Source organism: Melanotaenia boesemani, chromosome 17, assembly GCF_017639745.1.
Source record: "Melanotaenia boesemani isolate fMelBoe1 chromosome 17, fMelBoe1.pri, whole genome shotgun sequence".
Lineage (NCBI taxonomy): Eukaryota > Metazoa > Chordata > Actinopteri > Atheriniformes > Melanotaeniidae > Melanotaenia > Melanotaenia boesemani.
The window spans coordinates 2,265,664-2,285,483 of NC_055698.1; the positions used below are offsets into that span (position 1 = coordinate 2,265,664).

The 19,820-nt window shown below is 42.4% G+C and overlaps 1 protein-coding gene across 4 annotated transcripts; it reads right to left on the minus strand.

The window, feature by feature from the left end:
* Positions 1-904: 904 nt before the first annotated feature.
* anln (anillin, actin binding protein) lies at positions 905-19,400 on the minus strand. Of its 4 annotated transcripts, none has more exons than XM_042011751.1 (24): positions 19,237-19,400; positions 16,543-16,693; positions 16,040-16,465; positions 12,317-12,630; positions 9,697-10,015; positions 9,430-9,632; positions 9,236-9,337; positions 8,887-8,992; positions 7,427-7,734; positions 7,192-7,340; positions 6,956-7,097; positions 5,733-5,868; positions 5,326-5,508; positions 5,067-5,193; positions 4,924-4,972; positions 4,253-4,306; positions 4,125-4,169; positions 3,814-3,846; positions 3,706-3,724; positions 3,496-3,608; positions 2,894-2,980; positions 2,706-2,813; positions 2,168-2,340; positions 905-2,081 (listed from the first exon to the last, which is right to left on the minus strand). In XM_042011751.1, the coding sequence occupies exons 1-24, from the start codon at positions 19,252-19,254 to the stop codon at positions 1,967-1,969; spliced, it is 3,480 nt and encodes a 1,159-aa protein (XP_041867685.1). In that variant the 5' UTR covers positions 19,255-19,400; the 3' UTR covers positions 905-1,966. The 4 variants fall into 4 exon arrangements, with proteins under 4 accessions (XP_041867685.1, XP_041867684.1, XP_041867682.1 ...); XM_042011750.1 differs by having other exon boundaries at positions 907-2,081; positions 7,427-7,731; positions 8,887-8,998; XM_042011748.1 differs by having other exon boundaries at positions 907-2,081; positions 8,887-8,998.
* Positions 19,401-19,820: the final 420 nt, after the last annotated feature.

The following is a 19,820-nucleotide window of genomic DNA, read 5'->3' on the forward strand; positions in this document are numbered from 1 at the left end:
GCTGTTGGTCATGAGCTACTAAAAAAAAATGCAGCTGAAAGAGGAGAGAAATTTAAAGGAACTGATGTGTGGAAGGAAAAACAGAAATATGGTGGTTGGAGAGAATGAGGCCGGTTATAGGAAAAAAAGAAGGAAAGTGAAGAAAGTGAAGGCTACTCAGATGCAGATGGTTCATGTTCATACAGTCATGCAGTCTAACAGGCAGATTCAGATGGACGTGAATAAATGCATTTATTTGCACTTAAAATTTGGCGAGTAGAAACTTTGATTGGCTGTAACTTTAGGAAACTATCAGCCACATTGGCTGGTGACCACAACTTTATAGAGCTCCGACTACCAGTGCCAGAAAAACGGTTGTAAATAAACGAGTAAACCGAAGCAATAAACCTCAAGACAAAAAAAAACAACAAAAAAACAGCAACAACTTGTAGAAATTTGTAAATGTGCATCCTTACGATGCAGAAACATTAATAATCAGACGAACAATGAAGTTCAGGGTTAGATGCTTCCACCTGTTCCAGTCTCAGACGTCGGTGTTTACCTGGTGTTTGGTGGAAGTTCCTGCTCCTGTCATGGATCTATAATATATATATATACATATACACACACATATATATATATATATATATATATATATATATATATATATATATATATATATATATATATATAAACTACTGATCATTAAATGTTCATGCAGACGTTTTACAACCAGACGGATGAAGACCAAACTTCTTAAATCCCTTTCTGTGCAGTTCTTGTGCTCATGGAATCACCACTGACGTCCAGCATGTAGCTGAACTACAAATCTTTTCTTTGTACAAGAAGATGAGCTCGTCTCACGTCTGGTATTTAGGACGTTTCCTTTCTGTGAAGAACTTAAATTGTTTTGGGATTTGTTTGTTCAACAGCACATTTGGCAAATTAATGTGCAGAAAACTCACTTTGCATTAAGGACCAAGATCATAAATGTAGTAGATTTTACATCAGTCTCTGTAATCTTGGTTAGAAAAAGAATCATTTGACAGTAATGTCGTTATTAACTGTTTAATATTTCATAGTTAAAATGAATCAAAGAGTGTAATTAATTCTGTACCTTTGTCTTATAATCATTGTGGTTGATGCTTCAGAGGATTAACAGGAAGAAAAAAGGACCATTTTGTAGGTTTTTTTACAATTTGTATTCATTGTAAACATTGTGAAAAAAAAGCGCCTTTTTTTATCCAATTACAAAGAAAATACACGACCAACAGCTGCAGGGTTCCTGTAAAGTCTGTTACACACTCCAACCTGAAACGAGGCTGAAACCTGGCAGTGTAATTATCACGTCAGAGGAAAATAAAGTTTATGTTAGACTATATTACTCGTTTGTACCGACATCGGATAGTTTTGGTAAGACCTCAGTGTGTAACAGACCCCCCACTTTTCCAAACCTCTCCATACTAAAACATTTACAGAAAACAAGACAATGCAAAGACAAAGTCTGTTAATAAATGGCATCAAAAGTGTGTGTATGTTATCGTCTCTTGCCACAAAGAAAAGCACATATATATATATATAAAATACAAACTTAGCAAAATGATTACTGATCTGAGCCATGCAGGATAAAATCTAATAAAACTGTTGTGCTTCAGTGAAGTAGTCATCCTCATTTAAACACATTTTATGTATTCACTTCAGCATTAAAGCCACACTTTGTATATCAAAACAACTAAATATTTGGATAAAAAAATTGGCATCTCAATGATATAATCCCAAAACATGAGCTGGAAATGTATAAAATTTAGTGCTGAACCCCGACTCTGGTCAGAAGTGTCTCTGATGTATGGCTTTATTCCCGTCCTCTGACCTGGGCTTCATTATTCCTCTCCGGTCAAACATCTCCAGCTAAAACATCTTAGACATTAGTCGTAATGTATTGCACTAAGTAACTGTGTGTCACAGAGAAAAGTCCAGAAAGGTGTGACTACAGAGACCGGTAGCAGGCCTCGGGCTGCCACATACGCAGGTCCAGCAGGATCTGGTTCAGTTTCTTCATCCACAGATTCCTCTCGTCCTTGGTGTCGGCACTCAGCCAGTTTCTGGAAACAAGACCAGCAGTGTGGGGTCAGGATTTCAACACACACACGTAACGGCTGCTTGTGTGTGTGTGAAGGTCTGAACTTACTTGGTGACACACATGGTGTTCCTGCACTGACTGACGAGCGTCTCTCTGTCGTCCTCTCTCTGAGGTCTCACCGTGACCAGCTCAAACGTGTGCGGTCGGGCACAAAACTCCCGGTTGGCCGGTTCCACCGTCTTACTGGTGCAGCTCGCCAGGTTGAGGCGACCAATCGGACTCTGGAAGGAGGAGCAACAGTCAGGACTTCCTACAGTCTGCTGACAGTCAATATAACTTTATTTGTAGAGCTCTTTTCAAACAAAACTAGATCAAATAAAATACTATGCTTATATTATCCATTATCATCATAATGATAAATAAATGATCAAAAACCAGAAACCTAATACACATTTTTAAAGTGAAATAAATAGCAATAATAATACTAATAACATTATTAATACCAATAATTATAATATAATAATTCAAATTACTTAAAAAATGCAGAAAAACAAGAAACCCCAAAAATAAAAATGTTATTATTACTATTCCTTTATTATCGTCAATGAATCAGTCAGACTGATGCGAGCCAGACAGGAAGTGGTACCTTTCGCTTTTCATCGTCAGGGTAGGTCCAGTAGGAGATGCAGTATCCTGACAGCACACACCATCTTCTGTGCCAAGCTCCGAACCCACTCACGTCCTCAAACATCGTCTAGGATCGAACAATAAATAAACTGGAGAACGAGACCAGTACTGCCTCAGCTTCAGTTATTTGTGGCATGTTCTGCTTACCAAGAAGCCCCTCTCCTCCACCGATGAGCCCACCTCACACTGCAGTTTGAGGTAGATGTTTCCTTCCAGAGGACACAGGAACGGCACCTTGAACATAAAACAGCCATTTTATGAAAAGTCGTCACCAGATGAGAAATTAAACACGAAAACAGCATGTTTGAAGTTTCAGTCCAGACCAAGATGAAAAGTGAAAAGCATCCAGGAGGACCAGTCAGTGAAGATGTTAGAGCCAAATACAAAGTGATCTTTGCTCCGTTTCTCACCCCCAACATAAGTTATGAGAAAAGACAAGAGGGCAGGGAAACCTTGTTATGAAACAAGCCACTGAGTAGTTCTCTTTCATTTCCTTCATATTTCATCTAAAAGACAGATGGAGACACTGTGAAGCCAAAACATGAGCACTGCAGGAGGAACACGGGTCAAAAGAAAAAATAAATGAAAACTATGTTTTCATTTATTTTTTTTTATTTGAAAGACAAATAATTTATAACAGACATGAAAATAAGTAAATAAAAAGGAGTGGAAAAAATGTAAATACCCCAAAAAAACAAACAAACAATAAATAACTTGAAAAATGGGTGTAAATGTAGCATCACGTGTACCTTCTCCAGAGGAAATTTGTTTTTCCCAATCGAGGAGAGACCGAGTGTGTGAGATCCGACCAGGACAAAGTTGCTGGTGCGGACAGCGTTGGGACCTCCTGGACTCGCCACCACTTCAGACGGAGAGGTTCAAGCCATCAGACATGAAGGAGTTGTTTTAGTAAAAATGTATAAAAAGGCTTAAAAAGGTCAAATTTAGGTTTCACATACCTGGTGTTTGGACACTTTTCTGTAAAAGAAGACGAAAAAAAGAATAAATAAGTTTAAAACGGATGAATCAGGCTGAAGCCCAGACATAAAAAATTCAGACAAACTTACAGCGATGGCGAGGAATCTCTTCGGAGTGATGGCCTGAAAAGAGAAACATCATCAGCATGTGGCTGCTGTCTGAGGGGAACCAGCAGGTTCACATCCACCTCATCAAACGCCCGCCTCAGGTGTGTAGAGAACACGTTTAGTAGTGGTGAAGTGTGATGTCAACCAACCCCCACAGTGCACGCCCACCCCCCACAGTGCATGCCCACCCCCTTTACGGTGCCCCCCGCCCGCCTGCCCACAGTGCACGCCCACCCCCTTTACGGTGCACATCCACCCCCCCCATGAGGATCAGAAACAGAAACTGTTCATACCGACATGCAAAAATCATGAGCCTCATGAACCTGTTTCCAGATCACCTGACACACAAACACACGCATTAAACGTTGCAGCTGCGCGTCAGCTGATCTCCAGCTGACAGAAACAAACTGAAGCCAGCTACCTTTGACTTGTTGGGCTTCTTCTTCTTTTCACTGCAGATTTCACGTTTCTGAACCTGAAAGGAAGAAATCGGAGGTAAATAGCTCAAGTAAATAAATAAATAAAAAAAAAAAGCGTTGAAATAATCACAATTTTCCAGATTGTTATGAGTTGATTTCCCAACACTGTAAATGTGTAAAGTGACATGAACTCGCCTCAGAAGCTTTAAGTTTTAATTGGGGCTCTCAACATTAACATGTTAATGCAACAATCTGTAGAGAGTCTCGTGACAGAAGCTTATTTTGGGGCATTCAGGTGCTTTGTCACAGCGGTGAACAGAATCCACCAAAAACCACTTGATCCTCTTTATGTATGAATATTCAATGTTCAAAAGCCTCTGCTAAATGACTGTAGAATAGAAAAGTTTTCCAGAAACCTCTGAGGTTTCTGGAAAACTTTTCTATTCTACAGTCATTTAGCAGAGGCTTTTATCCAAAGCAACTCATATTTGAGAGTAAGAACAACACAAGCAAGAATTCAAACAAGATGGGACGTCATCATTAAGTGGTGGTCAGACTGCTGGGATGAAACTGTAAAAGATGGAAGTTCTGTGGCTTTAACTTCGTGTAAAACTGTATAAAAAGGAGAAAATGTGGCTATGGCTAAAAGAAAAAACAAAATGAAGACACTTACCAAACAGTAGACATCCAACACTATTTTAAAGTCACTGGAGACGTCCGACCTAAAGGGGCCAGATTTTCCGTCACTGCTCAGTCCAAACAGAAATGAATCTATTAACAAACCGTTTTTGGTCACTTCGGGTGTCGGTGACCTACAGAGTGAACTTGGTCGGGAAGGTGAGGGTGTCTCCGCTGAGGCCACGGTGGGTGCTGGCCAGAGGAGTCGGCACCATGTTCTCTGCTCCAGCACGAATCATGATGAAGAAGGAATGTTTAGTCGACTCTGAAAACATAAAAAACAAAACCCACACACACGTTGGTAAAAATCAGTGTAATCAATCTAAAAAAGGCCGAACAGATTTCTGACCCCAAACTAAATACAGTAATTGTTCAGACTTCCCAGAGTAACAGCTACCTGGTTTATTGGCTGTGGAACAAACAAAGTCTGCTTTAAGAGGCAGCCGTAACTCCTGCAGGGTGATGGAACCTTTGGAGGCAGACGAGGCAGCCGGTTCTGGAGCTGCAGAGGCTTTTTTCTGTCCTGCTGGGTCGGCTTTCAGACGGTCCAACTCTGCCTTCAAAGCTGCCCTCTTCTCCGCTGAGAGGAGAAAAAGCAAGTCAGGTCTTCCTACAGCTCGGACTCATAAAATCTAACATTCAGAGTAACTTCAAAAAGTGGAAATGACTGTTATCCTGATTCACTCTTCCTTAAGCAGCTTCTCTGTGATATTTATTTTAAAATTCCTGAGACAGAGTTCCAGATAAAACTAGATAACTGATATTATGTCCAAGTGTGTCAAGTGTACTTGTGGATGAACCCACTTGCCACCAGCAGCAGCCTCTCTGCTTCGGCCTCCACCTGGGACCCTTTGCCGTGCTCCTCGTCGGTGCAGCAGTTGAGGGCCTGGCTGGCCTGATGGATGACCGTCTGCTGCAGGTTCACCTCATTGCTCAGAATCTGCACAAACATGCAACGGTTGGACCGTTTAATCACCAGCTCTACTGGAATGGTTCTTACACACCGATGATGCACCGGTGACCCGACCAGGGTGTATCCTGTCTCTGACCTCGGAGCTGCTGAGGTGGACTCCAGTCTCCTGCAACCCTGCACTGGAACAAGCCGGTATAGATGATAGATGGTGCTGATATGATTTGCCCAGAGGACGGGACAGAATATAAAACTAAAATGTACATTTTCACCTCTCCTACATTCTTTGTAAAAATAAATAAATAATTCCATTCTTATTCGGTCTAAAATGTCCTCAATTTGGCCGTTTCTAAGACAATAGAGAAAATGAGGCGCCACAATATACCAGCAGTTATTAGATAAATAATTCATAATACAGTACCATGATTTTCTCATTTAATGCAATAAAAATAAATAAATGAATGAATGATGGCAATTTATCAACGACTTTGGGACTTTTTTTCCCTACCTACTATTCACAGTGTCATTTTCCAAGAAAATAAATGTAAAGAATAATATATTGTTTATAGCCTTCACGTTTTAACAAGTTAAAACATTGGTATTGATTTTTTTTTGAGTAAAATATTAGATTTTCCCCCTCAAGCTAATCAATATTTAATTTATTTTATATTATTCTACATTTTATTAGAAAATATTACACTACATTAATAACAATTTATTTAATATATAATTTAATTAAAGCTATAATAAAATTAGTAGCTGCAGAGATTTAAAAGAGAGAACTGAGGAGGAAACAACCCAAAAAGAGGTAAACCGGCTCATTTACAACCAAACTGCCTGTTTGGATCAAAATATTTTATTTAATTTGAAGTGAAATCAAATTTTCAAAAGTAAAAAAAATCAATTTAAATTAGGTTTTGAAAAATGTGACCTTCACACATCCACAAGCTCTAAATGAAAAGTCTGGCAGCAGATGTGAAGCCAGTGTTTATTCCTCACCTCACACTCATTCAACGGATTCTTTTATTGGAAGCTGATTTGTTAAGTTTTAAGTCAGAAAATATCTGATAAATCTTTTTGTCTAAGATCATAAAAGACTCAAGTATTTGGTCCAAACCTTCATCTTCTGTTTGATGCTGAACAGATTAGATCCTCGGAGTTCGTCAGCCCTCTGAGAAACGTCCTCTTTTCTCACGATCACCTGCTTCACGTTGGGTCTCTCAGTCTCCTTCACCCTGGTTGACCTGTACGCATCGATGCTGACACAACAGACAGATTTACATCAGGACCCGAGGTCACACAGACGGGACAAACAAGCAAGGAACAAACAACAGGGCCTGCAGGAGCCGTTACCTATAAGGCAGTTTGTGGTCCTCATCCAAAGTGTCGACACTGTCTGAGGAGCCGGTCCGAATCATGTTCGTTCTCTGGAACTTGTTTGGTTTGGAAACATTTTCCGAAGGATTATCTTTCACAAGGAAGGAGCTGGCTGGAGTTGAAGTCTGAAAAAGAAGATGAAGAACATACTTTTAGTTTTAGCTGTGTGTTGTTGTAAAAATAACCGGCCAGAGAAGGTCCATGCTCCTACCATCAGCCTCCTCTCTGGACTCTTCACCACAGCAGCCACCGTCTCAGCCAGAGGGGTGAGAAGGGACATGGAGGAGATATTCAAAGCATCTTCCTCCTCATCCTCATCCTCCTGTTCCAAGACTCCATCAAACAGCTCGTTGATAACTGCAGAGTTGATGGACTGGTCCACATTCACCTCTATCTCCTTGACCACCTCCTTTTCTTCTTCTTCTGGAGTTTCATCAGTCAGTTTCTCTACAGTACGGCCAGCCATCTTCAGAGGGCTGGATGTTGAGGCTGGAGGTGAGGCCATTATCCCAGTAACTACTGTTTAACAGAACAGACAGAATAACTTACTGTAGTCCAGAAGGATCCTCATCAGCTGCAACAAAAACTGCTGCGATTCTTCCAGATAATAAACCAGTTCTATATTACACAATACACAATCACCGTCCACCTCATCAGCTCCACCTACTCAACTGCTTCTTGACACAAACATCTAATCAGCCAATCACATGGCACCCGCTCGAGAAAAAAAGGGGATTTAAGTGACTTTGAACGTGGCATGGTTGCTGGTCTGAGTATTTACAGGGATTTTCACCCACAACCACCTCCAGGGTTTCCAGAGAATGGTGTGAAGAAGAGTAAACATCCAGCGAGCAGCAGTTGTCTGGACCAGGATGTCTGGTTGATGTCAGAGGTCAGAGGAGAATGGACAGACTGGTTGGAGATGATACAAAGACAACAGGAACTGAACTGTGGGCCCCTTAGTACCAGCGTGGCCTGGTTTAACCTCCACAGCCTACCTGACCATGTCCATCCCTTTATGACCACAGTGGAGCATCTTCTGATGCTACTTCCAGCAGGATAATGCACCATGTCACAAAGCTCAGATCATCTCCACCTGCTTTCTAGAACATGACGATGAGTTCACTGGACTCCAACGGCCTCCACAGCCACCAGATCTCAGTCCAGTAGAGCAGCTTTGGGATGTGGTGGAACGGGAGATTCTCATCATGGATGCAGCCGACAAACCTGCAGCAACTGTGTGATGCTGTCATGTTAATATGGAGAAAACCTCTGAGGAAGGTTTCCATCACCTGCTTCATCTATCACACCAGGAATTAAAAAGTTGGTCCGACCCAGTTCTAGAAGGTGGTCCTGATGAAGTGGAGGGCGAGTGTTTATCTTCTCATTAAAGTTTAGACGCATGCAAACGTGTTCTTTTCTCTGTCATCCTAAATTAGTCTCTGCTGAGCGGATACTGAAATGTGAAAAGAGTATAATCTGAACATTAAATACAAAGGGAAGGAAAAAATACTGGCTCAGCTTCAGTCAAAAGATTAAACACCACCATGTTTCTGAAACACATTAGGACAAAGAAAATCCAGGATGTAGAGGACACGGTCTCGGGCTGATGGTGGTTCTGGTGATCAATAAAATGGAGTTATAATTTTTATAAAAGTTTTTATAAATTACCTGGAGGAGTCCACTTGGTGGGGGTGTTAGCCTTCTCATCAGACGGTGCTGTGGGCTCATCATGTAACTCATGAGAGGCAGCTTCCCTCTCCACAGGCTTGTCATGCTGTTCCTGCCAGCACATGACACATAAAATCCTCACTCTGAGCCCATGAATAAGAACCTGCTGCTCAGTCCTTCCTGGTTCAGGTGTTGAACAGCTTACAGAACATTTCAACTGTTTGTTCTGTTGTCTGCATGTTTAGCTTCCACGTGTCAACAAAATTACAGGGATGTTTTGAAATATTTGGTTAATAAAAACCAACAAAAACATGTTAATCTTGTGATCTGTAGACGCTTGTAAGCCAACCTTGCTGTCCGTGTTGGTTTCAGCCTCTTCATCCTTGTTTTTCCACACATTGTTGCCCTTCTGGAAGCGAGTGCGGATCTTAGCCAGTTCAGCCTCGCGCTCCTGAAGTGATTTTAAAAATACATCTAATTTTCCCAGTTTGACATTGAAATGATGAGAGCAGTGAGAGGAGACAGATATGAAATGAAAGCTACCAGCTTCTGCCTCTGGGCGAGCTCAGCGGTGGTCGTGTTGGCAGAGCGAGCAGCCTGAAGTCTCTCCTGCACCCGTCTGGTGTTCGGTGTGACGGATGGCGGTCCAGTAGGCGTGCTGGTCTGTGTGGGAACTCTGGCTGGAGTGTTGTGGTTGTTGCGCTCTTGACATCTCTCTCCAAAGCGCTCCAGGAAAGATTTTACACCTGTTTGGAAAGAAGTATTAAACAAGCGCTATTGATTTAAGTTTCCTGTCACCTCCCAACTCACCAGGAGTTCCAGCAGCAGACTTTTCCTGATGGGCCAAAGAGCTAGAAATGGTGGGCTTGTCACGAAGCTCTGGTTTTTGGGGGCTGGAGAGATGGTTGACACCCTTGGAGAGGGCCTGATTCTTCAGAGGGCTTGGAGGGACTAATGATGAAGAGGAGAAACCTGGCTTCTGAGGACTGGATTGGAAAGCTGCTCCCCGGTTGGAGGGCTGCTGAGGACAGTGTGCTGACTGAAGTGTGGGCTTAGATGCAGCAACATCAGTCTTCTGCGGGCTGGGGAAAATGACTCGACTGGACTTTACTGGAGAATGCACATGCTCCTGAAAACAGACAGACAGACAGGAAGCGCTTGATTTTTACAGCAGGGTTCTGTGTGGGACTGTTACGTTTAGTCAAGTTGCTCACTCAGGATATCATTTTTGCTTCATCTGTTTTTTTGTACATTTAATCTATATTTTGTTATTTTTGGGACTTAAAATGTCAATAAATAAGTTGATTTTTAACTAACTCACTTTCACCAAAAGCTCTGCAGGAGGTAAAAACGATTCAGACATACTTTTCCGTAAGGTCTGATTAAACCAAGCAGTTGGTCAGATTATAAGAGGTCTCGTAAACATAAAGACATAAAGACTGATTTCTCTTCTGAATTCAAAGAGACTGAGGTTGTCTTTAGACCAGAGAACCCCAGGAAGACACCACCTATGGAATTACTCTGGATGGTATTAAATACCATTTAATTAAATACAAATGCAACTAACAAAAAGCTCTGGACGCCCTGCCCGCCCTGTGTTGAAACCATGCTTGTTTTTATGTATTAATTATCTGCTTCTCACCATAAATGATGCATTCTGACAGACTCCTTTCCTTTCATAAAAACCAAAGGTCAGATAGTTATCAACATGTAGCTTTACTCCTCTCCCTAATAAGGACAAATCATCTGCACTGTGGCATTTCTCAGACATGTCTCATTAATGAAATGCTTCTAATAATAATAATAATAATCATAATATTGGATTGGATTTATATATATATTTATTTATATAGCGCTTTTAAAAGGCACCCAAAGCGCTTGACAATATATCCATGATTCATTCACTCCACATTCACACACTGATGGCGGAAGCTGCCATGCAAGGCGCTCAACCACGACCCATCAGGAGCAATTAGGGGTTCGGTGTCTTGCTCAGGGACACCTCAACATGAACTCTCCGGGCCGGGATCGAACCAACAACCCTTGGGTTACAGGACAACCCCTCTACCCACTGAGCCATGCCGCCCCAAAAGTCCTTTCCCACTAGTACACACTCACCCCAGCTTGACACCACCCCTCCCAATTTGTAGGCGCTCCCATCAGGATTTCGCCAGGGCGAGCAGAGAGTTTTAGCAACTACTCCGTGAGCGTTCTGAAGGTGTGGTTCCGGGCCGAAAGCTGAGACCTGTCGAGACAGCAGGCGACTACTGGCCATAATTTGGCATCATGTGGTGAGTCATGACAGCGACTACAGACCCCGCCATCTTTAAAACCCCGAAGCAGTGACTGTTGAACAACATTGGCAGCAGCTGCAGCAGAGATGGTGTTTCAAAAGCAATCGCCGTGGTCCAACACAGGCTGCTTACTGATGAAAAAACCCAGAGCGAGCTGGACGGCGCAGCTCCTAACGAGAAGGTTTTCCAGCAATATGCAGAGGTAATGGCGGCTCACTGGTTTAACGGAGCCCCAAACAGTGCGGGAGAAGCATGGGAAGCAAGAGAGCAGCACTGAGCAGATCTGAGTTCGAGCAGAACGCCGCATTTAATCAGCCACTCATCGGGGTATTGAGGGAGTTAAGAGACTCTCTGACAGGTGGGCATGACCCCTTCGACTTTTGTGAACACCTGTAAAACATTTGTCTTAATAAAAAGTAAATCTAATGCAGTTGTTTGTCAATAAATTTCTACTGAGCCAACTGAAGAGCCACGTATAACATGAAAATAACATGAAAAAATTCCTTATTCAGATAAAAAGTTTCTGTTTAAATCAAGCTTCTCATGGGGTGGGGTGTGGGGGTTAACACTTAAATCTGGTAAAATCCAGTAAAATGCAAGAGAGGCTGAAATTAAAAAATGGTAACAATTCTAGATAAATTCTAAACTGTAGAGTAATTTTACAGTCAATGAGGCATTGGTGACGTCCACCGTATGAGTATCCAGCACAGCTGCGTCTTGCCGCCAACAGCCTTCTCTCGCTTTGCTCGTTTAACCGTTTTCTGATGAGCATTAAACCAAGCAGCACATAATCACGAGATTGATGTCCGCCATTGTTGTTCTGTGTGTCACAAATACTAAAAACAATATATACTTATTTTTACTTACTAGCTGCCCATCCCACTGAACATGGCCTCAATTGCCGTCTATTGTAATGGGAACAATCAAGCCGGGGTGGTGTGGTGTCGGCTGATTAAGGTAGGGCTAAGTGTGGACTTGTCGGAAAGGAACAAACTATTTTGTTTTCAGCCTCCCAAAAGACCGGTCCCATGTGAATGAAATGCCCCCCCCCCCCAAAAAAAGAAAATTACACCTCAAATTGTGGACATGGTCTTAATTTTTAAACAGAAAAAGAAAAGAAACCCCAGGAAACCTACCTGGTTAGCGTTTGTTGTGGCTTTGCTGTTTGCTAATGAACTGGTGACGGCAGCGCTCGGCTTAGCGCTGGTCGCCACGGCAGCTCCTTTGGGAGGAAATCTGGGAACAGAGGGTTTCTCATTAGGCTTCTCTTTGGGAATGTTGGCATGGCTCAGGTCGTCTTCCCAGGATCCAATGGTGGCAGCCAGGTTTGCCAGGCGACCTTTCCGCCCAAGCGGAGTTTCTGAGGAGGTGGATGGTGCGGCAGGTGGCTGGACATCAGCTTGCCTCATCACGGACAGAGGGGGGCAGTCTGGTGCTGCATCAGAAGCTCCTGAGAAGGGAGAAGGATGCAACATTGGTGATGAGGAAAAACCCTAACCCTCCACACATTCACGCACCATGCAGATCATGCAATGGATGTCTTTGACGACGCAACCAACACAGATATACGTGTGTGGAGTTTTTTAAGGATGTAAAGAATCAGAAACATCAGCAAGAGTCAAATAAACCTTAGAAAGTTCAAGATATTTTGGAACTTTCCCAAAGTGTGTTTGTGAAGCTTCAATGCAGAGGCGATTCTCCTGACATCTAACAGAACTCGAATAAAGCGTCCTCCATTTCTGCACCATGTCAGGGTTAAAGGCAGCAGCAAACCGAACCAATGAGTCCAGGAAACTAGCGTTGCTGGCGATGTCGTCAAAAAGCTGAAAACTGGCTGGGAATGTGGATCTCTGAGATAATAACCATCAAGCAAAGAAAAGCAACAAAAACTGGAAGCGTAGAATTAAATGTGTCTGATAAAGCATCTTCACACCAGGCATTTAGAGTTTATTCATGTCTGAGGTGGGAAAAATACTAAAACTAAAAATTCAAGTTTTTGTTCAATGTTTTTGTGCAGTGATACAAATAAAGACAAACATTTAGCTGCACTTTAATTCATGTTTAAAACTATTTACATAACCAACACACTGCAGACTGTAAGAGAAAAACGACCAAGCGAATGAATGACACCCAAAAAGTGGCGGAAGTGGCGCTGACAAACCCCGAAGTTACGACTGTCCTTAAGCTGAAGCCTGGTTCTGCAGAAACGGGACCAGCTGTCGTTTCTTACTGCAGAGATGAGTTATACATCTACAGAAAAAAAGATAGAGTCTACAACTAATGGATCACCCTGTAAATGGGGCCCAATGAAATCTGTTTGATTTTCCCTAAATTGGAAAAATTGGTCAGGAAAGAGACACCCCCTTGGCTGCATAGATGACCGGCAAACAAAGGGCTCCAGGCTGGGATTCGAACCTGCGGCAGCTGCATGGAGGAGCTGTAGTCTCTGCACACAAGCAGTCTGCTCAACCAGCTGAGCTTAGCACATCAACAAACTGCCATTTTTATTTTTAATTTTAATTATTTGTCTGTGGACATGGACCGGTACTTCAGGACAGCCTCCAGCTGCAGCTCAAGCCCTCGGGAGAAGTGAGTCTGATAAGATGCTGCTCTCCTTTTCTGAAAACGCTCCTCCTTGTTGGTAATGCCTCACCAAAAACTGAGGTAGCTTTGTTATTTTGTCTGCAGACACTTAAGGCAGCATTTCTTCATTTTTTGGACAACTTTGGTGTTTCTGTTTCGCTGACTTCCAGGATGAGAAGTCACAAAGACTGGAAGCTGCAGCTGTCATAATACGCTTGACTCTCATCCAGCTTTTTTGTTCATTTGGAGAAAACTACGTGATTAGTAGGGAAAACAGATCACACTGTTAAATGAACAAATCCCAGATATTCCACGTTATACAACAGATTCAATTTTTATCCTCAAATTTCGTGACTCTGTCCGAATTTTCCGCATCACAGAAATCCTGGGGCCCTGTGTAAGGTACTAGATGACATGAATATGCAGTCTTTTCCCAGGTTCACAGCCTCGAGGGGCCGGGTCTGGTGGGGAGACGACGCTGGCCCACATCCATCCATCAGCAAATAACAGTCTGTTTTGACTCTTCAGTTTCATACGTGTAACTTAGGTCCAGCCTTAATGAACATGGTGTAAATTTCAACCTGATCTTTATGTATTCATGAACCTATCCGTTACAGCATCACAGATGGGATATGACATAAAAGCCTTATTTAAACATCATGTCACAGCTAGATTCAGCTCTGAAGTCACATTTCCAAACTTCATCGCCAACCAATCGCTGTGTATAAATGACTGAAAGAAGGTGATTTTAAAAAACATACAATAAAATAAAACACACTACAGAAAACAGTTCAACTTTTTAAATGTCTTGATTTTTTTTTCCAGTGGAGTTGCTCTAAATATTCCTGAAGTCCAGATCTCATAACTAAAAATAATAGTGGATCCATTTTAAGCCATAACAGGACAGGAAATTCCTACAGTGACGGTAGATTCAGCTTGTTCAGCTGTGCGAGTTCCCGTGATGGACACGACGCTCTCGGCCTAACACCGCATCAGGAGAAATACTCCGACTGCTCCTCGCTGGAGAGCAGCTGTTTCCATCTTCATCTTTAAAAAGATTTCTGGGTGATTTTCAGCTGGTTGACATGTTTTCATGCTCACCTGACACATGGGTGTAATAACAGAGCGACAGACAGCACCTATGGCATGCTGTCATACTAAATCAGATACACAACAGGATGTTTAGATCTTAATGAAATAATACAGTTTAAATCTGTTCTAGAGGAAAAGGAACCTGAGAGTACTTCTGTAGTAACTTGGGGCTGTATAGAAAACGAGCTTAAAATAAATGAGCATGGGCTTTTAGTGGGGGCGGTGGTAGATTGGTTGGGGAAACACTGATATCTGTTTGTCAGGACAAAAGAGGACATGAAGACAACTCGCCCCTCTTTTTTTCCTGGAAGAAAGTTAATTAAATGTTGTGGGTAAAGTGAAATATCTAGGTCATGTCATCAGGAATGCCCTTTGTGATGATGATATTCCGATAGTACTGTAAATACGCTGGTGCACAAATTTAGCATGTGCATTATAATCTCAAAATTGCATTGTTTGAAGCTTACTGCACACCTCTGCACACTACCCACTTCGTGTGCAGTTACAGTAAAGCTAAATTAAAAAAGCTGCAGGTTGAATTTAATGAAGCACTTTGATTCTTACTGAAGATCCCTGATGGACGAGTGGCAGTCAGCTGTTCCCACCTTACATGCTGTTATTAGACATTTTGCATATAAATTCTTGATGAGATTGGAGGATTCTAAAAATCATTATGGTTTTAACAATGCCTACGGAAAGCAGTGTAAGACATAACTCTAGAGGCAATAGTGAAAGTGCTTGTATGGATTACTGATGTAATTTATACTCTTATCTGTACTGCCTTTTTTGTGTGTTTTCATTATCTTTTACTTCTTATATAGACCAAATTCTGAGTCTGAAATAAAGATTGAACTGAATTTAATTAGATCATCTTGCATTTGTGCACTCAGACCACATATGAGGACAAGGTGCACGCCTGGGCGTGTCTTTGCAAAGCTTCCCTGCCCACTAGAGGCCTAGCATGTGTACTACATTGCTTCTGGTCCTTTTGTGTTTTCCCCTCCAGAGATAGTTTTCAGTCTGTTGTTGTGTAAATGCATTTTTTTCCAAATACGCAAAGGAAAATGTTTTGCATACAAACGTCGTGTTAACAGGACCTTATTTTGCAGCTTCCTGTTTGTTTACATCTCGATCATGGCAAACTCAAATCATTCTGCTCTTCCAGCCGTACACCATCGACTCACCATCTCCATCCCAATACTTCCTCTGCTCTGCCAGCCTCAGCAGCCGAGACTTCATGCCAGCAGCAGAAGGAGAAGGATCCACCACCAGGTCCTCTTTGTTCCCTTGCAAGGCAGACCAAGTGGGCGCTATCTGTGCATCTCTGCTGCTGGGAGGATCAGGACCAGGGCTGATGGCCATCTTCTCTGGTTCTGGTTGTGTCGTTTTTGGCTGGACAATGGGCCGTGTTGAAATCTTCTCCAAGGATGAAGAAGGTCGAATGGTAGACGGGCCTACTGGGGGTTTCTTGTCCGTGGGCGGGTTGGAGAGCACAGAAGCCATAGGACATGTGATCAGTGGCTCCTGGTTCTCCTCATCTGCTGTAGGCTGGCTGTTTTCCTCTGAGCACCTACGCTTCGAAGGGCACGGTTTGGTGGACACCTGTGGGACTGGACAGGGGTGATGAGCAAATATCAGCAAACAGTTCAGGAAAAAATGGATAAGACATAAAAAGATGGGAAGTTACCCTTATCGATGACAGACTCTGTGATCGCACTGTTGGTGTCAGTCAGAGGTTCTCTGGGCCTTTTGGACATCTGCCTGTTGGCTGCATTCGGTCTCTCTGCCATTTTCTTCTGTAGATTTTCTCTGCGGGCCCGGGTCCGCTCCAACAGTTTCTAGTTTACAAAACAGAGAGAAAGATAAGATGACAAGGTAATTCGTCGAGGAACACTGCTGTGTGGTGCGTGCTGGATGATTGTGTAAAGCCAGCTGAGAAACTAAGAACTTGATGAGCTGCACAAGGAAAACATGCAATATTGACAATATGATCTATAAATTACAAATAAGTACTTCAATATATATGGCGTTAATCTCAGGTGTATTAATGAGGACTGCATACCGCCTGAGCATACTGGTTAGTTGTGGAAAAGCAGTCCTCATTAACACACCCCTGCCTTTTCTTTCTTAGTTCAAAATGCATGCAGTATTGACATTTTGCCTCCTGAAACACTACTACTTCTACAGGAGTTGGGATTAAAGAGTCTTTCATTTATGTGTTCATGTTTAACAAAAAATCAAAGAGGCCAAAAATCCTGACTGAATGACACACAAGTCCTTGTATTTAAATTCAATTCTGGGTTTAAGAAACACTGCATATCTTTGTGACTTTAAATCTCAGTGTTTGACTCATTTTAAAAAGGTACACCGACATTTATTATCTACACTCCTGGAATTGTCATGGCTGAGAAACTACACTTCACAACTTTTTTCCATCTCGTCGAATCACTTCAACGCAGCATTTTGCTTTACGACAATGGGTCACACACTAGCAAGTGGTTGTCAACACAGTGGCCAGTATGAACGCACATCATGGATTTTGTCACCGATTCTGTTCATAACCTTTAAGGACAGAATTTCTAGGTGCAGCAGAGGTGTTGAGGGGATCCGGTTTGGTGGCCTCAGGATTGGATCTCTGCTCTTTGCAGATGATGTGGTTCTGTTAGCTTCATCGGGCCGTGATCTTCAGCTCTCGCTGGAGCGATTTGCAGCCAAGTGTGAAGCAGCTGGGATGAGAATCAGCACCTCCAAGTCCAAGACCATGATCCTCAGGGTGGAGTGGTCCTGCTGCAAGTGGAGGAGATCACGTATCTCGGGGTCTTGTTCACTCACCTATGGTCATGAGCTGTGGGTCGTGACCGAAAGAACAAGATCGCGAATACAAGTGGCCGAAATGAGTTTTCTCCGCAGGGTGGCCGGGCTCTCCCTTAGAGATAGGGTGAGAAGTTCGGTGATCCGGGAGGGGCTCAGAGTAGAGTCGCTGCTCCTCCACATCAAGAGGAGCCAGATGAGGTGGCTCGGGCATCTGGTCAGGATGCCTCCTGGACGCCTCCCTGGTGAGGTGTTCCAGGTACGTCCCACCGGGAGGAGACCCCGGGGAAGACCCAGGACACACTGGAGTGACTACATCTCTCGGCTGGTGAATGTGGCCGGGGGAGAGGGAAGTCTGGGTTTCCCTGCTTAGGCAGCTGCCACCGCGACCCGACTCCAGACAAGCGATAGAAAATGGATGGATAGATCATGTCTGATTCAGTAAAGTAAACCATGAGGACATTATCATAGGAAGAGAGGAAAAAAATGAGAGAAAGGGACAGAGCAAGAGATAAGACAAGAATCAACTTCAGACTGACTTCTACTAGCTTGAGAGATCTCAGAGAAGAGACAGAATGAAGATGGATGCCACATTATCTGTTTTTAGGGGGTGTCTAAGTGAGAAAATCTGCCAAAGTTCAAACTTCAATATTGTTGGTAACTTTCTCCACAACCAAAATGTGACCAAAACAGGTCAAGTTTACAACGTTTCGTTATGCATTGTGGAATCAAATCAAATTGTTGACAAGATTATCTTACTGCCCTACTGTCTGTTTTGCATCAACAAATAGCCTGTCACACTAAAACCATCCTTCCCACAAAAAGCCTTCATTTCCTTGCTCTCCTTCCTCTTTTCGTCATGTTACATTCCCCTCCCCTGAGTCTGACTAACGGTCTGTCAACAGTCTGATTTACTGTGCAGGTCCCAACACATTCCTGCCTCTATACCGCAGGCCTCCGCAAGTTCTCCAAGCAGCATGGAAAAACTGAGTCCACATTTAACAGCATTCCTCAGGAATGAGCCACGCCTGCTTTTCAAATGTCAAACTCTACTGGTCAGTTTGCAGACACACATTCATTATTTACCCACAGGCATGGGGGTTAAAGAAAGACAGACAGACAGAATGAAAGACTGCTCGCTGGAAAATATCCAGAACTGGCACATACTATTGCCCTTAAATGGAGACTGATTAGTGCTTTTTATATAACATTACGTTTTATGGACCATGGTGGCTATTTTTGGCTGAGTTAACGTTAATAACCCACCAACTGATCAAACATCGCCAGTCACATCCTTTTACAGTCGCTGTCAATAAGACAAAGAAATTATACGTGACACTTTTCCAACAGCCTAAATGTTTATATATAATATTATATTACTATATGGTATTATTCTTTCACGTACAAATACTCCATAGGTAAACGCGTTGCCTTCTCGTTGTGTCCCTAAAGACATTATAAAAGCAGAAAATGAAACGTTTGTGTTGTTAGCATTAGCAGGTAACGTTAGCAAAGCCATTTATGACTCTTTTTACCTTGGATAGATAAGTATATTAGCTTAGCGACTCACCTCAGTAAATGGGTCCATTTTGGATACTTTATCCCCACTCGAGAAATTAAAAAAATGACACAATGTGTATTTAAAAACTTGCACACTGCGTACGTGTACAGAAACAGGGTACCTCCGCCTATCTTCTCTGCTCGTCTTCTCTGAACCAAACAGTTCTCTGTTCAAATTTGAATTTCAGAGCTGCGGCTACTGCGCAGACTCCAACAGTTGAGAGAGGCGTGAAAACCAATCAGAATCAACATGGTAGGCGTTACGACTTTTCAGCCAATAACAGCGTGGGTATTATCTCATAAACCAATCAGAATAAATAAAACTAGGCTTTACGATTTCTTTTTAGCCAATTACAACCTAGATTTTTGTAAAAAGTCACTTGTTTCATCCCGAGTTTGTCTCAGGTTCCTTCAGCCTAGACTGGTCTGCCAATTTTTTATTTTTTCAAACAAATTGAGAATTAACAGAGGAAGTTCTGTTGTGTCAATTTCAGTATGTTACATTACCTTAACTGCATTTTTTTTCAAATATGACTAATTCAATATAAACATTTGAACAGTGATAGAAAAGATAAATAAATGGAAACAATTAAA